The 21,636-nt window shown below is 38.6% G+C and overlaps 1 protein-coding gene across 1 annotated transcript; it reads right to left on the bottom strand.

Moving 5' to 3' along the window:
* On the bottom strand, window positions 14,690-18,472 carry LOC107607607. The gene is made up of 3 exons (XM_016309538.1): window positions 16,874-18,472; window positions 15,575-16,495; window positions 14,690-15,274 (listed from the first exon to the last, which is right to left on the bottom strand). Exons 1-3 carry the CDS (start codon window positions 18,470-18,472, stop codon window positions 14,690-14,692), a joined length of 3,105 nt encoding a protein of 1,034 aa, XP_016165024.1.

Here is a 21,636-nt window from a genome sequence, read left to right as displayed (position 1 = left end):
CACTTTTGGTCCTCGCCGCTCACCGCTCTACTCGCTGCCCTCCTCGCCGCTCGTCACTTCTTCCCGCGTCCTCCCATGACCCTCATGACCCTCACCGCCCGCCGCTGTTCCGCTGGTCCTCCCCACTCACCGTGCTGAATTGTGGCTTGATCTGTAATTTCTGTTGACGTTGCTTGTAGCTGCTGTGGTTGAACTAGTAAATTGAAATCCAATCTTCTTCTTCTTCTTCTTCTATGTGAAATTTGTTGTGAATTTTCTGTGTTCACTTTTGGTCCTCGCCGCTCACCGCTCTACTCGCTGCCCTCCTCGCCGCTCGTCACTTCTTCCCGCGTCCTCGCCGCTGCTCCATGACCCTCACCGCCCGCCGCTGTTCCGCTGGTCCTCCCCACTCACCGTGCTGAATTGTGGCTTGATCTGTAATTTCTGTTGACGTTGCTTGTAGCTGCTGTGGTTGAACTAGTAAATTGAAATCCAATCCCCTTCCTCTTCTTCTTCTATGTGAAATTTGTTGTGAAATTTTCTGTGTAATTTTCTCGTTGCGTGTTGCTTGGTGATTTTGATATGTTGATGTTGCTGTTGTGTAAATTTGGATATGTTGATGTTGTTTCAATGTCATGCTCTATTGATTGGGTGAATCTCTATTTTTGGTTTGGTTTGAATCTGGAATATGAAAATCACTGAACAGGGACGAAGAAGATGAAGGATGAAAAAGATGAAGAAGCAGAGAGGAGATGACGAAATTGTGATAGGGGTAAGGGTATAATTGTCTGAATGACAATTTTAAAATCAAGTTGAATTTTAGGGACAATTTTGTATGCAAAAAAATTGAGGACGAAAAAAATTTTCAACCCCTACCTTAGGAATCAAATTCATACTTAACCCCTTCTATATATTATATAGAGTACCAAAAAATGTAAACAACTTGATCATTATCGTCCATACAAAATGGAGTTTTTTTTGTGTGTATAAATATAAAGAAAAAAAAAACACACACACAACAAGAGGACCAAAAAAGAAAAGAAACAATAGGATGCACAAAGAATATATTCTAAGTCATTCTATAGCAGATAAAGTATGGGTGTGTGTAGCTCTAGCCAGTCTCCTGTTGTATAGTTCTCACAGGCTTCCTCTTTGGCCAACTAATCTACCACTGCATTCGCACATCGTTGGATAAACACAAAACACAGGTCCTAATTTGGGCTATATTTGAGCTCAAAAATTCTTTGCAATAAATTCCTCTCCCCATGGTCTTCTAGATAACAATAGTGATTAACAAGGAAAAAGGTATACATTGAATCAATCTCACAAATCACACGATTAGCTCCAATCTCCAAAGCCATCAACAATTCACACAAAATCGTCCAAATTCCAGCACGCATGACACTCACTCCATCGACTTTACCGGAGCTGTCATGAATCCAATTTCCTGTTTCAACGCGGAGTACACATCCAAAGCCAACTAGCTTCTCCTCTTGAAGACATTTCCATCGCACTTCAGCTTCAGGTACCCAGGTACCGGACATATCCATGACCTGAGAAGAACATACAGGATGTCATGGGTGTTTGATAACTCAGTCTCTCTCAAGGTTTCTGCCATTGCTTGAGTTTTATAGCCCACCAAATAAATAGAGGACCCTTTTATTAATGATGAGATCTTTATTGTGATAAACCCAAATGCACCACAATTCAGCTATAAATATTTTCAAGTTTGTGTCCCAAATTCTTCAATGAATCCAAATTTTAAAGTCTTGACCGTTGAAGAAAAGAGTATCGGCCGTGAACCCTAGAAATTGGCAAATCTGTCTTACTTTCGTGCAGTCCCTTAGACAGATAACTGATGCCGCCAACTGACAATGACATCGCAACTCTGCGGTTGAAAGAGCATGATGGAGGCCCAACCATAAAAACAATCAGATTTTTTCAAGGATTTTAAGCTTCCAAATCCATCTCTAGTCTTCTTGAACATTCCAATTAATAGCGCATTCCAAGAGCCAAAGATATCCACCCAGGCTCACTGTCAATATTAAAAGGCACTGATGGCTCAAAATCTCATGTTTCATCTCCTCTAACATGAAAGAATAAAATTGATTAGTTGCCAAGCATGATCTGCATTGTCATCATTTATCTTATAATTATATTCAGTTATTTTAATAACTTTCATCTTCTCCCCAACTGTACTAGTTCTCATCCAAAGATAAAACCAAAAGGAATTAGACAAGGGCACAATCGACCACGTAAAGCCATCCTTGAAACTAGTTGCAACTTTGATAATAGCCTTCAAAATAGGATAAGAATGATTTCCAGCTTGAATATAAAAAAATATTTCTATTTAAGAGATACTTTTTTTTTTCAAAACTTGAACCCAAAACTTGTCTTAATTATGAATAATCTGCCAAACTAATTTGTCCCACAATGCTAAATTAGCAAGGTGAGAAACTCGGAAGGCTAGACCACCGAATCTCTTAGGAGTAATGAGGGTCTTCCAAGAGGTTAGATGGAGGCCCCGAGAATTATAGGTACTGCTCCACACAAATTGGTGCACCATCTTATCAATTTCATTACAAGTGGAAGAAGAAAGATAACTAACTTGCATCTTGTAAATAGAAATTGATGAAATTACCAATTTTGCAAGGCAAATCTGGCCAGCTCTGTTAAAGAATATGCCCTTTTATAAAGCAAGTCTCCTTTAAATTTTATCTAGCACATCGTTAAACTCTGTTTTTGATGTTCTAGAATTACCCAGCATCACCCCCCAAGTACATACCCAAGGAGTTGGCAAACCTAATAGAAGAGTAGGGATGACAAAAATCTCCGACGGAGTGGGTATTTATCCATTGAGGGGCAGATATGGGGGGATTTTGTACCCGTGAGGATGGGAGACGGGGATCCGTTTATTATACGGGGCGGGGATAGAGGCCTCCGCCCCATATATATATATATATTACTTCAGAATTTGAGAAACCCCCAGTAGCCCTAGTCGTCACACATTCACGCTCGTTCTCATCTCTCCTGAGACCTCACTTAAAACTCCATTTCCTCTCACCAGTACCAGTCATCGCCATTATCTGCCATCTCCTATCCCCTCGCCACCAATGCCAAGCTCCTACCACTACCAGTCACCACCGCTGTGGAGAATGTCGTCATCGCGCCTGGCCAGCCGAGGAGAACAAAACGGTTGCCGCTTGACCCAGCCGAGACCGCAGCGTTGCGTCAGAGCCTCTTCGCATCAGAGCCACTTCGCTGTCAGAGCCTGTTTGTGTCTCCACCTCTTCGCGACGTCGCCGATCTTCGCCGTTAGCTCCTCTTCCTTTTGGTAAATAAGTCTCTATAAGCTCCCCATTTAAATTCATTCAGTTATAGTTTTACGGTTCATCTATCATATTATCTTTGTAATTTTAATTTACTTTGAAGAATTTGTTAATTACTATAGCATTTTTTATAATCTGTGATTTATATTAATTATAATTTATATTTTTTATTCTGTTCATTATCATTCATATTTTTGTGATTTATGTGATTGTCTGTAGTTGATTTCTGTGATTTGATTTCTGAGATTTGATTTCTGTTATTTCTGTAATTTTTTGTGAATTGTTATGATTTAGATTTATTGTTTTAGAGTTGACAGAATGTCTTCTGCTGATGCATTGAGTAATACTCTTGAGAAAAGTACTCCATTGGAAGAACTTATAGCCACTAATCTTGAAAATACTTGATGCGTGAGCATCTTTCCTATCTTTTCCTAGTGAATTTGCATTTAAATTTGTTAAGTTTAATCAAGATTTAAGTATTTTTGAGCCACTATGAATACTACTTTGATTTGTGTGCAATTTGGTTTATTTCAGGTAGCATTCAGATGGATTTGATGGAATTTCTGTAGAAGAAGAGGAAGAAAGTAGATGATGTTGTCAACCCTGACCTTCTTGAACTCAAACAGAAATAACTTGAGCTACAAAGGTCCAATTGACATGATTTTAGCGGCATTGGAAAGCCAACTTCTAGAACTTTCCAACGATATATAATAGTCTACACCTTTCATATAGAATTACTGTCTTGGTGGCGCCAAACTTGGAAAATCCCAAGTTTGGCGCCATGATCATCACAACGCCTTCCTTGCTTGCTGCCTTGGTGGCGCCAAACTTGAGATTCTCCAAGTTTGGTGCCATGATCACTAAAAAGCTCCCCTTTTGTGTTGCCTTGGTGGCGCCAGGTTGAAGAATTGCATGATGTGAGACACGGGTGGAGTGGTGCCAAACTTGGCCCAGCCCAAGTTTGGCACCAGGTTCAGCAACTTAAAGTGGTCCCCACGCCTCAACGAGCCAGCACGAGATTTCTTAATTAATTTGGATTAAACTTTATTTTAATTATAAATAGGAAAAAAATATTATTTAGTTTTATAAAATATATTTTACATTAATTATGATTAGATATAAAAGGAGAAAGAATCAGCCCTTCGAGCTATTGTAATCTCTTCTCTTCTACCTCATTCCGTACTTTACATAATCCTAGTTTTCTCTATGAACCATGAGCAACTAAACCTCCACTGTTAAGGTTAGGAGCTCTGTCTATTGTATGGATTGATACTATTATTTTTCTATTTTAATTCATGTACTGATTTATATTTCAAGAATTATTTTCGTTCTTTATCTTATGAATTTGAATGGAACGGAAGTATGACCCTTTTTCTAATTGAGTTCTTGTATAACTTGGAAAAGCTTTTTACTTGAACAACAGCTTGAAAATAATTTCTCCTAAATTTCTAATTATCTAGATTTAACAGAATATGTGACATATAATCCTCTTATATTTGGGTAACTAGGGTTTTTGTGGCACATAAACTAGAATTGAACTTCACCCTCTAATTGGAATTAAGTGACCAAGGAATTGGCGGTTGATGAAGGTTAGAGGAGACTAAAAAGGTCTAAGAAATTAGGGTTTAGTCACATATAGTTTGCCATGAATTGAATCTTGCATGATTAAAATAGTTGGTAAGAAAAGTCAATCCGGAAGATAGATATTTCTAAAACCTTAACTATTTTCTCCATATACATTTCACCTCAATTTACTGTTTATTTTTCTGATTCTCTGTATTAATGTTTAATGCAATTGAACTCTGAACACTCTTTTCTATTTATCTAACTAAGTAAATCACTTAACCATTGTTGCTTAATCCATCAATCCTCGTGGGATCGACCCTCATTCACTTGAGGTACTACTTGGTACGACCCGGTGCACTTGCCGATTAGTTTGTGGATTGTAAATTCTGCACCAAGTTTTTGGCGCCGTTGCCGAAGATTGACTGTGATTAACAACTACTGGTTGTTTGATTTCTTAGATTAAGCCTTTTTTGCTTTAATTTCATTTAACTTATTTCTTTAAATTTAAAAAAATTATGATCGATAAAATTATGATCTCAAATACGTTAATAGTTTACTTCGCTATTTTATTTGTTCTTTATTTCTTTGCTGGATGATTTACTTCATGAATTAGTTTGGAATTGGATTGGAAACAACAATAAAATAATCAAATATGAGTTTCTATTAATCCTAATTCATCAATTTTTCACTTACAATTTCAGCCCCTATGTCAAAATAGACAAAAAGAAGTTTACAATTTCCAATTCTTCTTACTTTTAATTATTGTTGCAAATTTACCTCAGATGTTTCTAGATAGTTTTAACTTCAATGTAATTTAGAAACAGTTGGGTTAGAATTGAAATAATTCAGTTTCACTTATCCCTTATTTCTTTTTATAGTGGTTGGCATCCTATGGAACAATTGTTATTTTAGTTGTTTTATGTAAATAACTTTTGAACCCAATTTTTTTCTCTCATATTTGAGTGAGTTTTTACTGTGATGAAAGTGATACAGTTAATCCTCCTGTTTAGCATGTTCTTGACATGAGATGGACCTATCAACAAAATGATTGTATTTGCTAATTTGTGTCTGTAGAAAAGAATTGAGGAGATTGAGCAACATGATGAGTCTTCTAGAGTATTGTCTCAAAATGATTCCATTGCTCAGGTTTTCGGAAAAGAAAAACCGGGTAGAGTATGTGGTGTGCGTTTCGGTCCGACTCCTACTCAACTCTTCGGTTCGAATTCACATGCGCCAGGCAACGGAGTCCAAGTAGAGGAGACCCAGAGGAAGATGCTTGAACTGCAGGCAGAGCTGGAAGGCGAGAAGTTGAAGAGGAAGGTGATGGAGGATAAGGCAGTAGCAGAGAAGAAAAAGAGGCAGGTGATGGAGAGTGCTCTGATTTATCTATTTCAACAGCAGGATGAAGAGCTGCCACCAGAAATTGCTGCAGGAATAAGTTTCGTAGAATGATAGAGTGAAAAATAGTATATTAAGTTTGCATATAACATGGATTGAAGCAAATATTTTTTTTGAATTAGATTATGCAACTCTTTGCAAGAGATTTGTTTTCTTGAATTCTATAATATTTTAAAAAAAATTATATGATTTTTTTAAAAAAACCCAATTTCTTTTTTTTTTAATTTTTCTTAATTTAACGGCAGTTTAAAACCGCCGAAAAGTATCTCAAAGCTACTCAAAATTTGTCCAAGATCGCGGCGGTATGCAACCGCCGGTAATTGTGTCCGAAAGCTTAGTTATGTATTGTGTCGGTTTTAAAACCGCCGCAAAACACGCGTCAACTTGAAAACATCTAAGTAAATAGCGGCGGTTTTAGAACCGCTGGTGAACATGCTGGAAATCGTATTACTCATGTTTGGAAGCGGTTTTCTGAACGATTGCCACGAAATATTGATTTAGCGGCAGTTTTACCAGCGGTTGCTGAAAACCGCCGCCAAACCTAATTCCCGCACCCATAACCGTGGCAGTCCAGAGAGCCGCAGCCTTTGATTTTGCGGTGGTTTAATCGCCGCTAATCATAAAAAAAACCGCCAGTATTTTGTGCCTACCTTGTAGTGTTAATAATTGAATTTAACATTGTGTTAAGATAAGCATGTACAAAATAAATATTATTCAGTTATATTTTATTTAATCAGAAAAATATAATACATTTTTCATGTATTGTGTATTTAATATTAGTTAAAATGTGTAATGTGTTTTTTGTGTATTTCTCTTTTAAATATTAAAAATATGTTTCCTGTGTATTGTCTTTTCAAATATTTAACAAATAGAATACCTCCAAGCGTATTGCTACAGATAAATTAAAAAAAATTGCTATTATAATTCACTCTTTGGGAATTGTTCTACCGTTAAAATTTTAAAAAATACTATAAAATTCAATAATTAAGTGTTACACCAAAGTTTGATCAATATAAAAAAAATAATAAATAAGTTTTTAAAAATTAACACTACACATAAATTAGTCCCTTAAAAAAAATACCAATAAAATTCTCTATAATTATTGTTCTGTCCAGAGTATGCTTCCGAGATATGGTCGGCTACACAGCTGAGGGAGGACTCGGAAGCTCGCTCCTGTGAACTGGTGACCTCGGCGTGGACCCTGCAAAAAAGGACTCCGACGCCCAAGTTAGTTATCAGGATAAGAGACTTAAAAGCAAAACGTTAAGAAATAAAACTGAGAAAAAGTAAAGAGTGGGGATGATGATTGGATATTTCTTATGAATTGCCGATTACTCGCTTTTTTCCCTTTTTTCACCTGCCTTGACGAGTTATATTCGTCAGTTTAAATAAGTGGATCTTCGAGTAATGCTCGGGTTTGTTTGTTATTAGGATTGGGATTCTGAATTTCTGTTATGCGAGGATATTGGCATGATTTGAATTGGTGGACTTATTCTCGGTTTTGTAGTTTGTTGGCCGAGGATATTGGAATATTTGGCCGAGGATATCGGGATGGTACACAGCCCCCAAGCTCGGCATGAGGAACATGTTGAGCTTTTCTATATCCTCGGCCTGTTGATGTTGGAGCTTTTAGTTGTCGTGGATTCGTTGCCTTAGGAAGCCCCCAAGTTCAACGTGTTCCTCTTGCCAAGTTTATTTGTTTTTGGGCTTTGTAAATTGGGCTTTATATGGAATGGTTTTTTTTTATGGCGAGAAGTGGGGTGACGCCATGTGTAGTTAATGGAAAGTGGAGTGGGCTTCGTGGGGTTATGTGTCGAAGTAACTCCCTGTCCCCTCATCCGTTAGGCTTCTGCAAGTTTGGATTTTGTTTATGAGTGTCATGATGAGTAAAAAAGGTAACTTTTCAGTTTTCTTTGTCATTTTGCTGCTGTTTCTTCTTGGTTTGCATGGGTAAGAATGGGGTTGTTGTAGATGAAAATGACCCTTATGGTTGGGTTGATAGTGGCGTAAAATCACGGATTTCGGTGTTTAGTAGTTCTGATATGTTGAGGCAGTTGAATAGTGCGAGGTGGGTCAGAGGTACGGACAGTTTGAGGGTTAGGTTCTTACCGTGCGAGAAGAGTGATAGAGTTTGCGAGAAGAGAGACGACTGGGCTTATTTCTATGTGTACACATGTATGTTGACTGAGTTGGGTGTTCGCTTTCCCTTTACCGATTTTCAGTGTGGGGTTTTGTCTTTGTTGAACTGTGCTCCGACGCAACTTCACCCCAATTCGTGGGCTTTTGTTCGTGCTTTTGAGTGTCTTATGGAGCATCTGTGTTGTTATCCTTCCCTTGGAGTTTTCTTTTCGTTATTTCAAGCGAAAGGTGTTTGGAAGGGTGGCTGGGTAAACTTGAGTAGTCATCCGGGGCGAGCTATCTTCAGCCTTTACAAGTCTTCTTTTAAGGATTTTAAGGAGTTTTTTGTGAAGGTTTAGATTTGTGAGGAGTGTTACCCTTTTTTTCTTGACGCCCTGATGGAGGAGAGGTTCCCTGTTTTCTGGTCTGCTGAGCCTCGGCAAGTTTTAGAGTGCGAGGATAGGGTCAAGAGTGAGGATTACATTATTGGTTTTCTGATGTCTGCTATGTCATCTTCTGAGCTTTTATCTATCCCGACATTGCTAAGGCTTGAGGGTGATAGGGAGGCTTTAGAGGAATATCTAGGTATACTTTGTGTGGATTTGTTGTTGTGCTTAATGTTTTCGAAAGTTATTGATTTTGTTGGTTGTTTTTGCTAGGTGAAAAGGCTTCGACTTTAACCACTGCTAATTTGAAGGCTTTCGTTTCTAAGGCTAAGAAGAAAGAAAAGGAGGGATCTTCAACAAATGTGGCAAAGGAGGGTGGGGGTTCTGTTGGTCAAGAGATTCCTCTTAAAAGGAAAAGAGGTGGGGGGACTACGAAGGTGGTGGACCTAATTGGAGTGAAGGAGGATAATGCTGTCTTTACCGCGGAGGAGATTGAGTCTGCCTACCAGAGTCAGCTTGTCCTTCATGGTTATCGTAATGGGCCGAGTAATTCTATATGGTCGGCTTCTTTTCCATTCATGGCAGTGGCTGATGAGTTCGCCCAGGTTGATGCTGATGTGAAGACGATTCATGATGCTGGAAAAATAGGGGTCGCACGTTATCTGCAGGTTTGTTTTATTCATGGTTTAATTTCTTTTGTTTACTTTTTTTTGTGTGCTAATTGACGACCTTTGTTTTGTAGGTCATGGGTGCTCGTTTGCTATCGATTGGTCGCACCTCTGAATTGGATGCTATATTGGATGCAGATAATGTGGCTGCTGTGAAAAAGCTTAAGGAATCGTTGCAGGAGAGGGATTTGAAGATTGATAAGTTAAGGGCTGAGGTAAAGAATGTGAAGAAGGCGTCTGAGACTGAAGTTGGTAAGCTGAAGGGGGATTTGGAGGCAAATGTCACTGAATTGGTGGGATTGAAGGCAAGGGTTGTTGAGCTTGAGGAGGAGGTTTTGACTGCCTTTACGCTTGGCTTTGACCGAGCTGTAGCTCAGATTGGTGTCGTTGCTCCAGATGCTGACGTGAGTTTTCTTGATGTTACGAAGATTGTAAGTGGTGGTCGCCTTATGGATGATGGTACTAACGAATGGATTTTTGATGGTTTAGAATTTCACAAATGAATTCTCGTTGCAAGTATAGTTCCTAAACCAACAATAATCCTTTCATACAAAAATTTGTTTGTCACAAGTATTTTCATTTCACAACACTTATGCATTGATTCTTATTGAGCTTCATTTTGGGGCATTTTGTCCCCTTTATTGCTCTTCTTTTTTTTTTCTTTCTTTTTCTATATACATTTTTTTCTTTTCTTTTCTTTTTTTTTTCTTTTTCACTTTTATTTCTTTTTCTTTTCATTTTTTTTTCTTTTTTCTTTCAAACTATACACAAGAACATCAATGCATAAGGTCTATACATTTAATCAATACATGAGTATGTACCCAATTCCCAATATTTTCAATAACAATACAAAATAACCTTTTATTCACCCAATGTCCCAAGGTTCCCACACTTGAATGATACTCACACACACTAGCCTAAGCTAATCAAAGATCCAAATTAAGGGACAATTATTGTTTTTCGCTTTAAGGCTTGTAATGTGCTAAAATAAGAATAAGTGGGTTAAGCGTAGGCTCAAATTTGGCTAACAAAGGAAGATAAAAGGTAAGGCTATTTGGGTAAGTGAGCTAGATGAAATGATGGCCTCAATCATATAAATGCATGAATACACAAAATAATGGACATAAAGAATCAAACAAATAAAAAATCACAATCATAGGAAGAGAATAATGCACAAAAGAAGGAAAAATAAGTGGTTATAAGATGTAACCACATCATTAGGCTCAAATCTCACAAGCTTGTGTTCTTAGCTCAAAACCATGTTCCAAAATAAATTCTTTCAAGCAAGTTCAACAAAAAGTTTTCAAATTGGTAGGTTGCCCTAAAACGGTTTCTTGGAAAGAAAATCATCACCCTAACCAAGTAGTCCTAATAACAAAGGAGTGGTAAAAATATGTACAAATTCTAACTAACATGCAACCTATCATGCAATGCAATAGCTAATCTAATCAAAGAAGATAAAAAAAAATTTGGTGTTGAAAAGGAAATTTTTACCCATGGAGATCGGTCAGACGACCTCCCCACACTTGAAGATTGCACCGTCCTCGGTGCATGTAAAGAAGAGCAAGGTGGACGGGTTGCTAAATTGATGAGCTTCTTCACAAGGTTGCGCGGAGGACTTGTTTGTTGCCCCATTTAAAAGCTTTTCCTTTCTCCTTTCTTGGTGGCCAACCTAAAAGGAAAGAAAAGTAAAGAAAATTAAGCCTATAACAAAGATATCAAGGCAATTAGAACATAGGCGGGGCTAATGCCGAATAAGAGTATGATTTCCTACTACATGTTAGCTAAGCATGTGAGTGAGAAAACAATGTAAGCTAAGGCATATCATTAAGCTCGATGCAAGAGTAAAGTTAAAGTATGAAGAGTGTGTTGAGCATCAAGTTCAACTGAGAAGAAGTGGGTCATGAAAGACAATATGAGGTCATATCAATGCACAAAGACACAAAAGTCATACAAGATGAAGCATTGATTTAAAAGTTTCATCACCCAACAATATCAAACAAGTTAAGAAGCACCAAAATAATGTAAGAAAGTCTCAACAATTGAGTAGGAAAGTTCAATCACTATTATTAAAATGGAAAACTTAGAAAATAAAATGAGAACAAGGTAAAAAAAACAAAATGAAAATGCAATGAATGAAAACAAGCAAATGCAATAAAAGAAAATGGAGAAAAAGAGAGAATTTTTTTTTTAGTATTTTATTTATTTATTTCCCATATTTTGTTTTCACACCCATCTCCAAGTTGATTATCATTAATCCATGTGGGTGGTGAGAAAAGTGAATTCTCAAGGAAATGACCAAACATCCTTCTAGACCCAAGCGATCTAGTTCTACACCAACTCTTACAATTAAGCTTTGAGCATGCAACCATAATGAACCTAGAATGATATTTCAAACCACTAACCATCTCCTTTTTACTCTTAAAGCCACAAATATGTCTTAGTTGACCATCCGTCTTAAGCAAACCATATTCAAGGGGAATAATAAAGCTTGAGCATAAGGAATTTACCCACTTGAATGAGAGAATGGATGGTGGTGACTTGGGAAGAGGTATCTCCAATGTGCTAGCGAGCTTCACTCCCTTGTGTTCTTCCTTGTCAATCTCCACCTCTTCATAAACTTCTTCATTCTCAATCCTTTGTTCATCAACTTCATCTAGCTCGTCTCCATCACTCAAGTCATAAATGGGAGGTTGAGAGAAATCTACCTCCACATCACTTTTAAATTCATTGGGAGAGGATTCTTCAAATTCAAAGGATTCTTCACCAAGAAGATTGGATGCATGATCTTCATCACCAAGGGAACTCAATTCTTGCTTCATTCTCTCCAAGTCTTCATATAGAATATGCCTTGGAGGTTGTGCACATTCCTCCTCAACATCAAATTTACTCTTCTTGGAGGGATTTTCTTTGATTTTAGCTTCCCATGGAAGTTCCGCATCTCCTAAGTCTTCAACCACTTCTTCCTTTTCTTTAATGATTATAGGCTCCTCCAATTGTTCTAATACAAAGTGGCATTCCTCCTTTTCCACCGGAGTTTTCAATCTCTCCTTCATGCTATGCTCTTCTTGAGCCGTGGGAGTTCCTTGAGTGTCCAAAAGTTGGGATGCTAACCGGTTTACCACCGCATCCAAGGCGGTCATGAATTGTTGCACATCCCTTGTCATCTCCTCATGTCCTTGAAGAAGAACACCAAGGGTTCCATCCATTAGAGGTTGGAGTGGATAAGAAGGTTCATTGTCTTGGAGAAAGGGTTCATTATAGGAAGGTGGTTCTTCTTGGTGAGGTGGTGGTGTGTATTGAAGTGGTTCTTGGGAGTAGTAATCTTGGAATTGTGGTTCCATGTATGGCTCATATGGTTCAAAAGGAGGTTGGTATGGTAGGTAATGATCATGGTCATATGGAGGTGTTTGTTGAAAATAGGCTTGTGAGTGTGGTTGAGGGTCATGTTGAGGATATGACTCATAGGCACATAGTGGTGGTTCTTGGAAATCACAAGGAGATCCACCATAGCCATTTGATTGATATGCATCAAAGAATGGCTCTTCCTCATAGTGCATTGGTGGGGGTTGTTGCCATGATGATTGATCATAAGCATATGGCTCTTCCCACCTTTGATTGTCCCATTCTTGATACACATCTTCATTGTAGCTCCCATCACCTACAACATAGTTGTAATCACACTCATAGCCAAAGGAATCTAACAACAATTATGGCAATGAATTAACAACAACAATCAAAAGGAACACAATTATTATGAATTACCTCTAATTGAATTGAAAGAAAATAGAAGGAGCAAAAGTAGATCTATAACAAAACATAAGAACAACATAAAGGAAATTACAACAAAAGAATAGAAGAAGAATGAATGTAACAACAAGGGATTGAGAAGATAGAAGTAGAAGAAGATGAATTAAAATCTAGATCTAAGAACTAAACCTAATCCTAATTCTAGAGAGAAGTGAGAGCTTCTCTCTCTAGAAACTAATTACAAAGCTAAAATAAACTAATTGGTAACTAACACATGTTTCCCTCTTCACTCCTTGGGTTAAATAGCATTAGAAATGAGTTGGATTGGGCCCACAAGGCTTTAGAATTCGTTGGCCACATTTTGCTTTAAGTGAACTAGGTGGCAGCAACGGCGCGTGCGCGTACTTTGCGCGTGCGCGCCACCATACGTGTAGCAACTATGGCAAATCTTATATCGTTTCGAAGCCCCGGATGTTAGCTTTCCAACCCAACTGGAACCGCATCAATTGGACCTCTGTAGCTCAAGTTATGATCGTTTAAGTGCAAAGAGGTCGGCTTGACAGCTTTCCGGTTCTTTCATTTCTTCATGAGTTCTCCAACTTTTCATGCTTTCTTTCCGCGCGTACTTTGCGCGTGCGCGCCACCATACGTGTAGCAACTATGGCAAATCTTATATCGTTTCGAAGCCCCGGATGTTAGTTTTCCAACCCAACTGGAACCGCATCAATTGGACCTCTGTAGCTCAAGTTATGGTCGTTTAAGTGCAAAGAGGTCAGCTTGACAGCTTTCCGGTTCTTTCATTTCTTCATGAGTTCTCCAACTTTTCATGCTTTCTTTCCTCATTCCCTTGATCCAATCTTTGCCTCCTAAACCTTAAATCACTTAACAAACATATCAAGGCATCTAATAGAATCAAGGTGAATTAAATTTAGCTATTTTGAGTCCTAAAAAGCATGTTTTCACTCTTAAGCACAATTAAGGGAGAAGTTATAAAACCATGCTATTTCATTGAATAAATGTGGATAAAAGGTGATAAAATCCCCAAAAATCAATACAAAACAAACCGTCAAATTGGGGTTTGTCAGGTACCCTGCCTGAAAATCAGGGTGAAAGTGAATCAGTAGAGAAAGGAGCAGATTAGAGGACTGCTTTTGTAATTTATGTTTGTTTAATTTGGACCTAGGTGTTTTGTACCCGTATGGGGTGTTTGATACTTTGATTTTGAATGTGTGCACATTAACTGAATATTTGACATATTGGGATAGTTGGTATTATAAATAGATGTTCTGATTAGAAATGTGTATAGTTGATTGTTTTTGTTGAGTACATGACTAATATGGGGTGGGGGACCTCATTAAAACCTCTCCAAGAAAAATCCTGTTTTTGGGAAAAAACCTTGTGAGTAGGAAAAAGAGTGTCTCCCCGTGGCCATATCTTCTTATGATAAGTAAGATCTAAGAGATGATACATTCCATATTCCAGGGATGTCATTTCCTTATATTGTTTGAAGTTTATATGCTCCCTTGCCGAGTATTTGTATTACTCGGTAAGGGCCTTCCCATGTTGCTGCGAGTTTTCCATGTGTTTGTGGTTTCCGTGCTTCTTCCGTTCGTCTTAAGACGAGGTCTTCTTCGGCGAAGGACCTGGGTTTGACCATCTTGTTGTATTTTCTTTTTATTATGCTTTGCATTGCTTTGTGCCTCATCTCAGCTTTGTATCTGTCTTCCTCTATTATATCCAATTCCGCTTGTCTGATGTTGTCATTGTTTGGTGCTGATGTTTGTGTTGTTCTTCCTGATGTTAGGGCAATCTCGACTGGGATCATTGCATCGGCGCCATAGACAAGTCGGTAAGGGGTCTCCTTGGTGGTTGTTTGTTTTGTTGTATTGTAACTCCACAGTATTTTTGGGATTAACTCCACCCATTCTCCTTTGGCTTCGCCGAGCTTTTTCTTAAGTGCGATGAGAATTACTTTGTTAGCTGCCTCGGCGAGTCCGTTTGTTTGCGGGTGTTCTACTGATGAAAAGTGATGCTTAATTTTGAAACCCTGCAAAAATTCTGCCAGGTTTTGATCGGTAAACTGCCAACCATTGTCAGTTATAATAGCATGTGGTATACCAAAACGACAAATAATGTTTTTCCAGAGAAAAGCTCGGACCTTTTCAGCCCCTATTATTGCTAAAGGCATTGTTTCTATCCATTTCGAAAAATAATCAATTGCTACAAGTAAATACTTTACCTGCCCGGGAGCTTTGGGGAAGGGGCCGAGAATATCAAGCCCCCATTTATAAAATGGCCAGCTTACCTCCGAGGTATGTAGATTCTCGGCCGGGTTATGTATTAGTGGTGCGTGTTTTTGGCAGCTGTCGCATCTCCTTACCTTTTCGATACAATCGCTCTTCATTGTTGGCCAATAATAACCTGCTCTGGCAACCTTAGATGCCAGGCTTATTCCTCCAATGTGGTTACCACATACTCCTTCATGGGCCTCGTCTATGGCGATCTTAGCTTCATCCGTGTTTAGACATCTTAGTAGTGGTTGGGAGAAACCTCGTTTGTATAGTTCTGTTCCTATCAGTGTGAAGGATGCTGCTCGCCTTTTGAATGCTCTTTGGTCTGTGATAGTTGTTGGTATGGTTCCAGTTTGTAGGTATTGTTTGTATGTTGCCCTCCAGTCTTGTTCCTGTGATATAGAGAATATTCTTTTGCTAAAGCTCGGTTCAGCGAGGGTTAGCTGAGATATAACAGAATCATGCATACATTTCCTAGTTGTTGCTAGTTTTGATAAAGCATCTGCTCGGGTGTTTTGTTTCCGAGCTATATGTGTGATTTGTATTGAAGTAAACTGAGGTATGAGTTCTCTTACCAGTGCATGATATTTTTCTAACAATTGGTCCTTTACCTGAAAATTCCCGGTTACCTGTTGTACCACCAGTTGCGAGTCACAGTATACCTGTAGTTGTGTTATGTTTAAAGACTGTGCAAGTCGAAGTCCGGCGAGTAGAGCTTCATACTTGGCTTGATTGTTGCTTGTTTGGAATGAGAACCTGATTGACTGTTCCACTTGGAGGTCGGATTTGTCTGTTAGATATACACCTGCTCCCGATCCTTCTGAGTTTGAAGCTCCATCTACATAGAGCTCCCAAGTGTGTTCATCATCTACTTGGTCTGTTAATTCGGCTAGAAAATCTGCTAAGAATTGCGCCCTTATTGTCGTCCTCGGCTCGTATGTTATGTCAAATTCAGATAATTCTATTGACCATTTGGTGAGTCTTCCTGAGACCTCGGGTCGAGTGAGGATCTATCGCAGAGGCTGATTTGTTTTAACGATGACCTTACTGCTTTGGAAGTAGTGCCTTAATCTTCTTGCCGTAAGTATTAGTGCATATGCTAGCTTCTCCATTGGTGGATATATGAGTTTGGCATTTTGTAATGTTTTACTGACGAAGTAGACTGGCTCCTGTTTATCTTGCATCTCCGTGACGAGTACTGAACTGATAGCCTTTGAGGATACCGATAAGTATAGTAATAGTGGTTTTTCTAAGTTCGGCTTCTGTAAGATCGGCGGTGATGAGATTATGGATTTCAACCTCTGGAAAGCTACTCCACACTTCGTGTTCTAGTTGAACTTTGTTTGCCTTTTTAGTATGTTGAAAAAATGCTGAGAGTGTGTTGATACACTTGGTATAAATCGAGAGAGTGCGGCTAGCCTTCCATTTAGTCTTTGGACTTCCTTTATTGTCCGGGGACTTCTCATGTTAATGATTGCTTCACATTTTTTGGGATTGGCCTCGATGCCTCTTGATGTCAACATGAAGCCCAGGAACTTTCCTCCTTTAACCCCGAAGGCACACTTCTCCGGGTTAAGTCGCATGTTATGTTTCCTTAACTGACCGAACACTTCTTGTAGGTCGACATCATGGGTGTGTTCTTGTTGAGTCTTGACGACCATGTCGTCGACGTATACTTCCAAATTTCTCCCTATTTGTTTATTGAAGACCTTGTCCATGAGGCGTTGGTAGGTAGCCCCTGCATTCTTAAGTCCAAAAGGCATAACAGTATAACAGTAATTTCCCAATTCAGTTATGAAAGCTGTCTTATCTTTATCTTTTGGATGCATTAGTATCTGATTGTAACCAGAATATGCGTCTAAAAAGCTTAAAACATTATATCCTGATGCATTATCTACCAGTTTGTCTATGCATGAGAGTGGATAGGCATCTTTGGGGCATGATTTATTCAAGTTAGTGAAATCAACACACATTCGCCACTTACCTGAGGCTTTTCTTACCATAACCATGTTTGATAGCCAAGTTGTGAATCGGAGTTCCTCTATAAATCCTGCTCGGAGGAGTTTTTGTGTTTCCTCGAGACATGCTGTGCGCTTCTCGTCTCCCATGTTGCGCTTCTTTTGGGAAACAGGCCGTGCTCTTGGGTCGATTTGTAATTTGTGGCATATGAGGCCTGGGTCTATGCCGGGCATGTCTGCCGGTGTCCAGGCAAAAAGGTTGGCATTCTGCCGTAGTAAGGTTGTTATCTTCTGTTTTGTTCCTGAAAGGAGAGAAGAGCTGATATAAGTATAGTGGTTAACATTGTCATCTAATTGTACCTTTTCAAGGTCGTCGATTGGTGCTGGTTTGTCCTGGAGATCTCCTCTTGGATCGAGTTCGGCAGTACCCGAGATGTTGGCAACATTGTATGTCCCTTGGGCCAGCCGTGTTCCTTGTCGGATGTCTGCTTTGATTTTCAAGCTCTCATTATAACATTTCCAAGCTTCAATGTGGTCGGAATGTATTGTGGCTATCTGGTCCTCTTGTACCTGAAATTTGACACACAAATGGATCGTGGAGACAATGGCACCAAAGGAATTTAGAAAAGGTCTGCCCAGAATGATGTTGTATGGGCTAATGCAATCGACGACGAGGAACTGTACGTCCTTCGTTCTACTCATGGGATGCTCTCCTAAGGTCGTTTTAAGCCAGATGCTGCCGAGGATTGACACTCGCTCCCCTGAAAACCCGATTAGTTCTCTCGAGGATGGTAACAGGGTTCGTTCGCTGAGTTTCATCTTTTTGAAGGTTGAATAGAAAAGGACGTCCGCGCTTCTTCCAGGGTCGAGAAGGGCTTTCTTTACCAGGAGGTCCCCTGCTTGGATAGAAATTACCACTGGGTCATCCAGATTATCCGAGTTTGTTTGGCAATCTGATGGGTTGAAAGATATGTTAGGTGTTCTTGGTTTGACAGTCAATACATCGGCTGTCTGTTGGAGTGTTAACATGTCCCTGTATCGGCGCTTTCGTGCCGAGCTTGTTTGTCCACCACTGGCGAACCCTCCAGAGATGCAATTGATGATCCCCCTGGTTGGTGGAGGTTGGGTTCTGGCTTTGTCCGAGGTGTGAGGCGGTCGCTCTTGTCGTCGGTCGTTAGAGTCGTCTGAAATCGTCCTTGTTTTGCTACTGATGTATTTGTCCAGGTGCCCCTATCTTGCCAATCTTTCCAAGAGGTCTTTTGCGACCACACATTCATCAGTTGTGTGGCCAAACTTCTGATGAAAGGCGCAGCGCTTGGACTTGTCCACATAGCATTGATCTTGATATGAGCCGGCCCTATTCGGTGGCTTTATTAGTTTGTTATGTAGTATCTTCTTGATAATGTCTTCTCTTCTAGCGTTGAACCTCGTGTACGAATCGTACTTTGGCGTCAGCCTGAAAGGCTTCTTGGTGTCCTTGGCGACCGGTTTGTCCTCATCCCTTCTGTTTGGCTGCCTTTCACTCCGCCGAGTTTCACGTAACTCTTCTATTTCAATCTGTCCGGTTGCCTTTTCTCGAAATTCCTCCAGCGTCTTTGGCTTCGCCACTGCTATGGCTTCTTGAAATTTTCTTGGTCGTAAACCGCTTTTGATGGCGTGCAGTTAGACTTCGGGGTTGAGGTTGGGAATTTCCATGGCTGCTGTTATGAAGCGGGTCATATAGTCTTTTAGGCTCTCGTGCGGTCCTTGTTTAATAGTGCTGAGGTAGTCCGAGTCCCGTACGTAAATCTTGGAGGCCGCGAACTGATTGATAAATAGTTTGGAAAAATCATCGAAGCTTGTTATCGAACCTGCAGGTAAATTGGAAAACCACAAAAGCGCAGCACCATCTAGAAAAGTAGGAAATGAACGACATAATATGGGATCGGAGTCACTATTGAAAAACATCATGGACTCGAATTTAGTAACATGAATCTTAGGGTCTCCGATCCCTTTATAGGGTACCAGCGTCATAGGAAGCGTGAAATTTTAAGGCATCTTAAAGCTCATGATTTCTTCCGAGAAAGGATTAGCTTGACGTCTCCCTGTCTTCGAGGTTTTCTCCTCAGTCTTGGCATTAGACTCCGACTGGTGCTCATCTTGTTGGTCGGTGTTCACTTCCATGTTGACGTTTTTCCTTTCACCTTTGTTCTGCAAGGTGGCTAGTAACTCAGCCAGTCGCTGATTTTCTGCGAGCAGCGCTGCGTTTGCTGCTACGAGATCGGGACCAGCGTGTTGGTGGGTACCCGACTGATCTGTCATGCTTCAGTTCCTGAAAAAGCAGAAGAGAGCACAGGGTGTATGGGGTTAAACTTGAAAGTGAGAAAATTCGGGCCCCACAGTGGGCGCCAATTGTTCTGTCCAGAGTATGCTTCCGAGATATGGTCGGCTACACAGCTGAGGGAGGACTCGGAAGCTCGCTCTTGTGAACTGGTGACCTCGGCGTGGACCCTACAAAAAAGGACTCCGACGCCCAAGTTAGTTATCGGGATAAGAGACTTAAAAGCAAAACGTTAAGAAATAAAACTGAGAAAAAGTAAAGAGTGGGGATGATGATTGGATATTTCTTATGAATTGCCGATTACTCGCTTTTTTCCCTTTTTTCACCTGCCTTGACGAGTTATATTCGTCAGTTTAAATAAGTGGATCTTCAAGTAATGCTCGGATTTGTTTGTTATTAGGATTGGGATTCTGAATTTCTGTTATGCGAGGATATCGGCATGATTTGAATTGGTAGACTTATTCTCGATTTTGTAGTTTGTTGACGGAGGATATTAGAATATTTGGCCAAGAATATCGGGACGGTACAATTATAATTGTGGGTGCATTACTTCTAAATTAATCTTTATGATTAAGATCTTAATCTAAACTAATTTATCCATATTTATCATCATAAAAAATTTTATTAGTATTTTTTCTTCAACGATTAATCCGTTCAAAATTTAAATTTTTAAAAATTTATTTGTCATCTTATTAAAAAAAAAAAAAATTTGCCGGTTTTGGTCTATGAGGATGTATCTGTCAAATGTCAATTACGCGATATAAACCAGGGGATAAATCACACATGATGTCATTGCTCATAAGTCATAACTCAATACCGGGCACTCCTACGTAACTAACACAATTCCATACAAGATTACAAGTAGCATTATTATTGTAATAGATGAGTTAACAAGTATTAATGTGTTTATTGATTTATTTTTATTTATTAAATGTGTAAAATAATAATAATAATAATTGTGAGCTTAATCAAAATATTAAATTATAGTATTTTTAAAATTAATAATTTTATGCTCAAGACTTAAAAATAGTAAAGAACTATATATATGAACAAAGTTATTTTAATAAAAAAAGAGAAACTACAAATTCCGTTGAATAATTTAAGCTTGCAGAAATTGACGGCAACAGGAGGACTTAGGTCTTGATTCTTGAAATTTATATGTACAACAAATTACACGCCACGTTGAGCGAGTTAGAATTTATAATAATAAGTAGATATTTTTTTTTGGTTATGCTACGTGTACATCAAAATCAGTCATCAAAGTTAGCTATTAGAATATAAATACACATCGAAAATAAATTAAACCACACATGTATTTATATATAAATACATTGGTGGCTGATTTTGGTGTACAAATAGTATTTTCCTTTTTTTTTTAAGTTAAGAGTGAGATTTAAACTCGCGATCTCTAGATGAGTATGAAAAAATTATGCCATTTGAGTTATAATTCATTAGCTTTTTTTTTATCATATAATTACATGAATTTAATTTTGATAAATTATTATCATAAAATATTTTTATACACACATCTAATTATATATGATTACGTTAAAAAAATTACTTTTTATATTAACTGTGTGAATAATTATATCTGAAGGAGTCACTCAAATAAAGACGTATAAAACGTCTTTTTTTAAAGATTTTTTTTAGTAATTAAAATTTAACTTGATTAAACCGTGTTATTTTTGTCAAAATTAGGCTAGACAAATTAATTTGATAAAAAAATAGTGAATCAAATCATGAACTGGTCTAAATTAATATTTTTTATAAAAAATGACTACAATATTTCTATTATAAAAATTGACTAAAATATTCTTTTATATATAAATATATTTTAAGAATCCTAAATTCTAATAATTTTTTTTGTATTGTT

This window comes from Arachis ipaensis, chromosome B07 (genome assembly GCF_000816755.2).
Source record: "Arachis ipaensis cultivar K30076 chromosome B07, Araip1.1, whole genome shotgun sequence".
Classification (NCBI taxonomy): Eukaryota; Viridiplantae; Streptophyta; class Magnoliopsida; order Fabales; family Fabaceae; genus Arachis; species Arachis ipaensis.
Note: the sequence above shows the minus strand (reverse complement) of the source record. Positions and strands in the feature narration are given on the sequence as shown.

Excerpts from the sequence above, each read along its gene's own strand:
- LOC107607607 (XM_016309538.1), bottom strand. The coding sequence starts at position 18,472 with ATGTTAACACTCCAACAGACAGCCGATGTATTGACTGTCAAACCAAGA. Across the intron at positions 16,496-16,873 it reads TCTCTCGATTTATACCAAGT|ATCCTCACTCGACCCGAGGT; the intron begins GTATCAACACAC and ends CCTCTGCGATAG. Across the intron at positions 15,275-15,574 it reads AGAGCGATTGTATCGAAAAG|TTTACCGATCAAAACCTGGC; the intron begins GTAAGGAGATGC and ends AATGGTTGGCAG.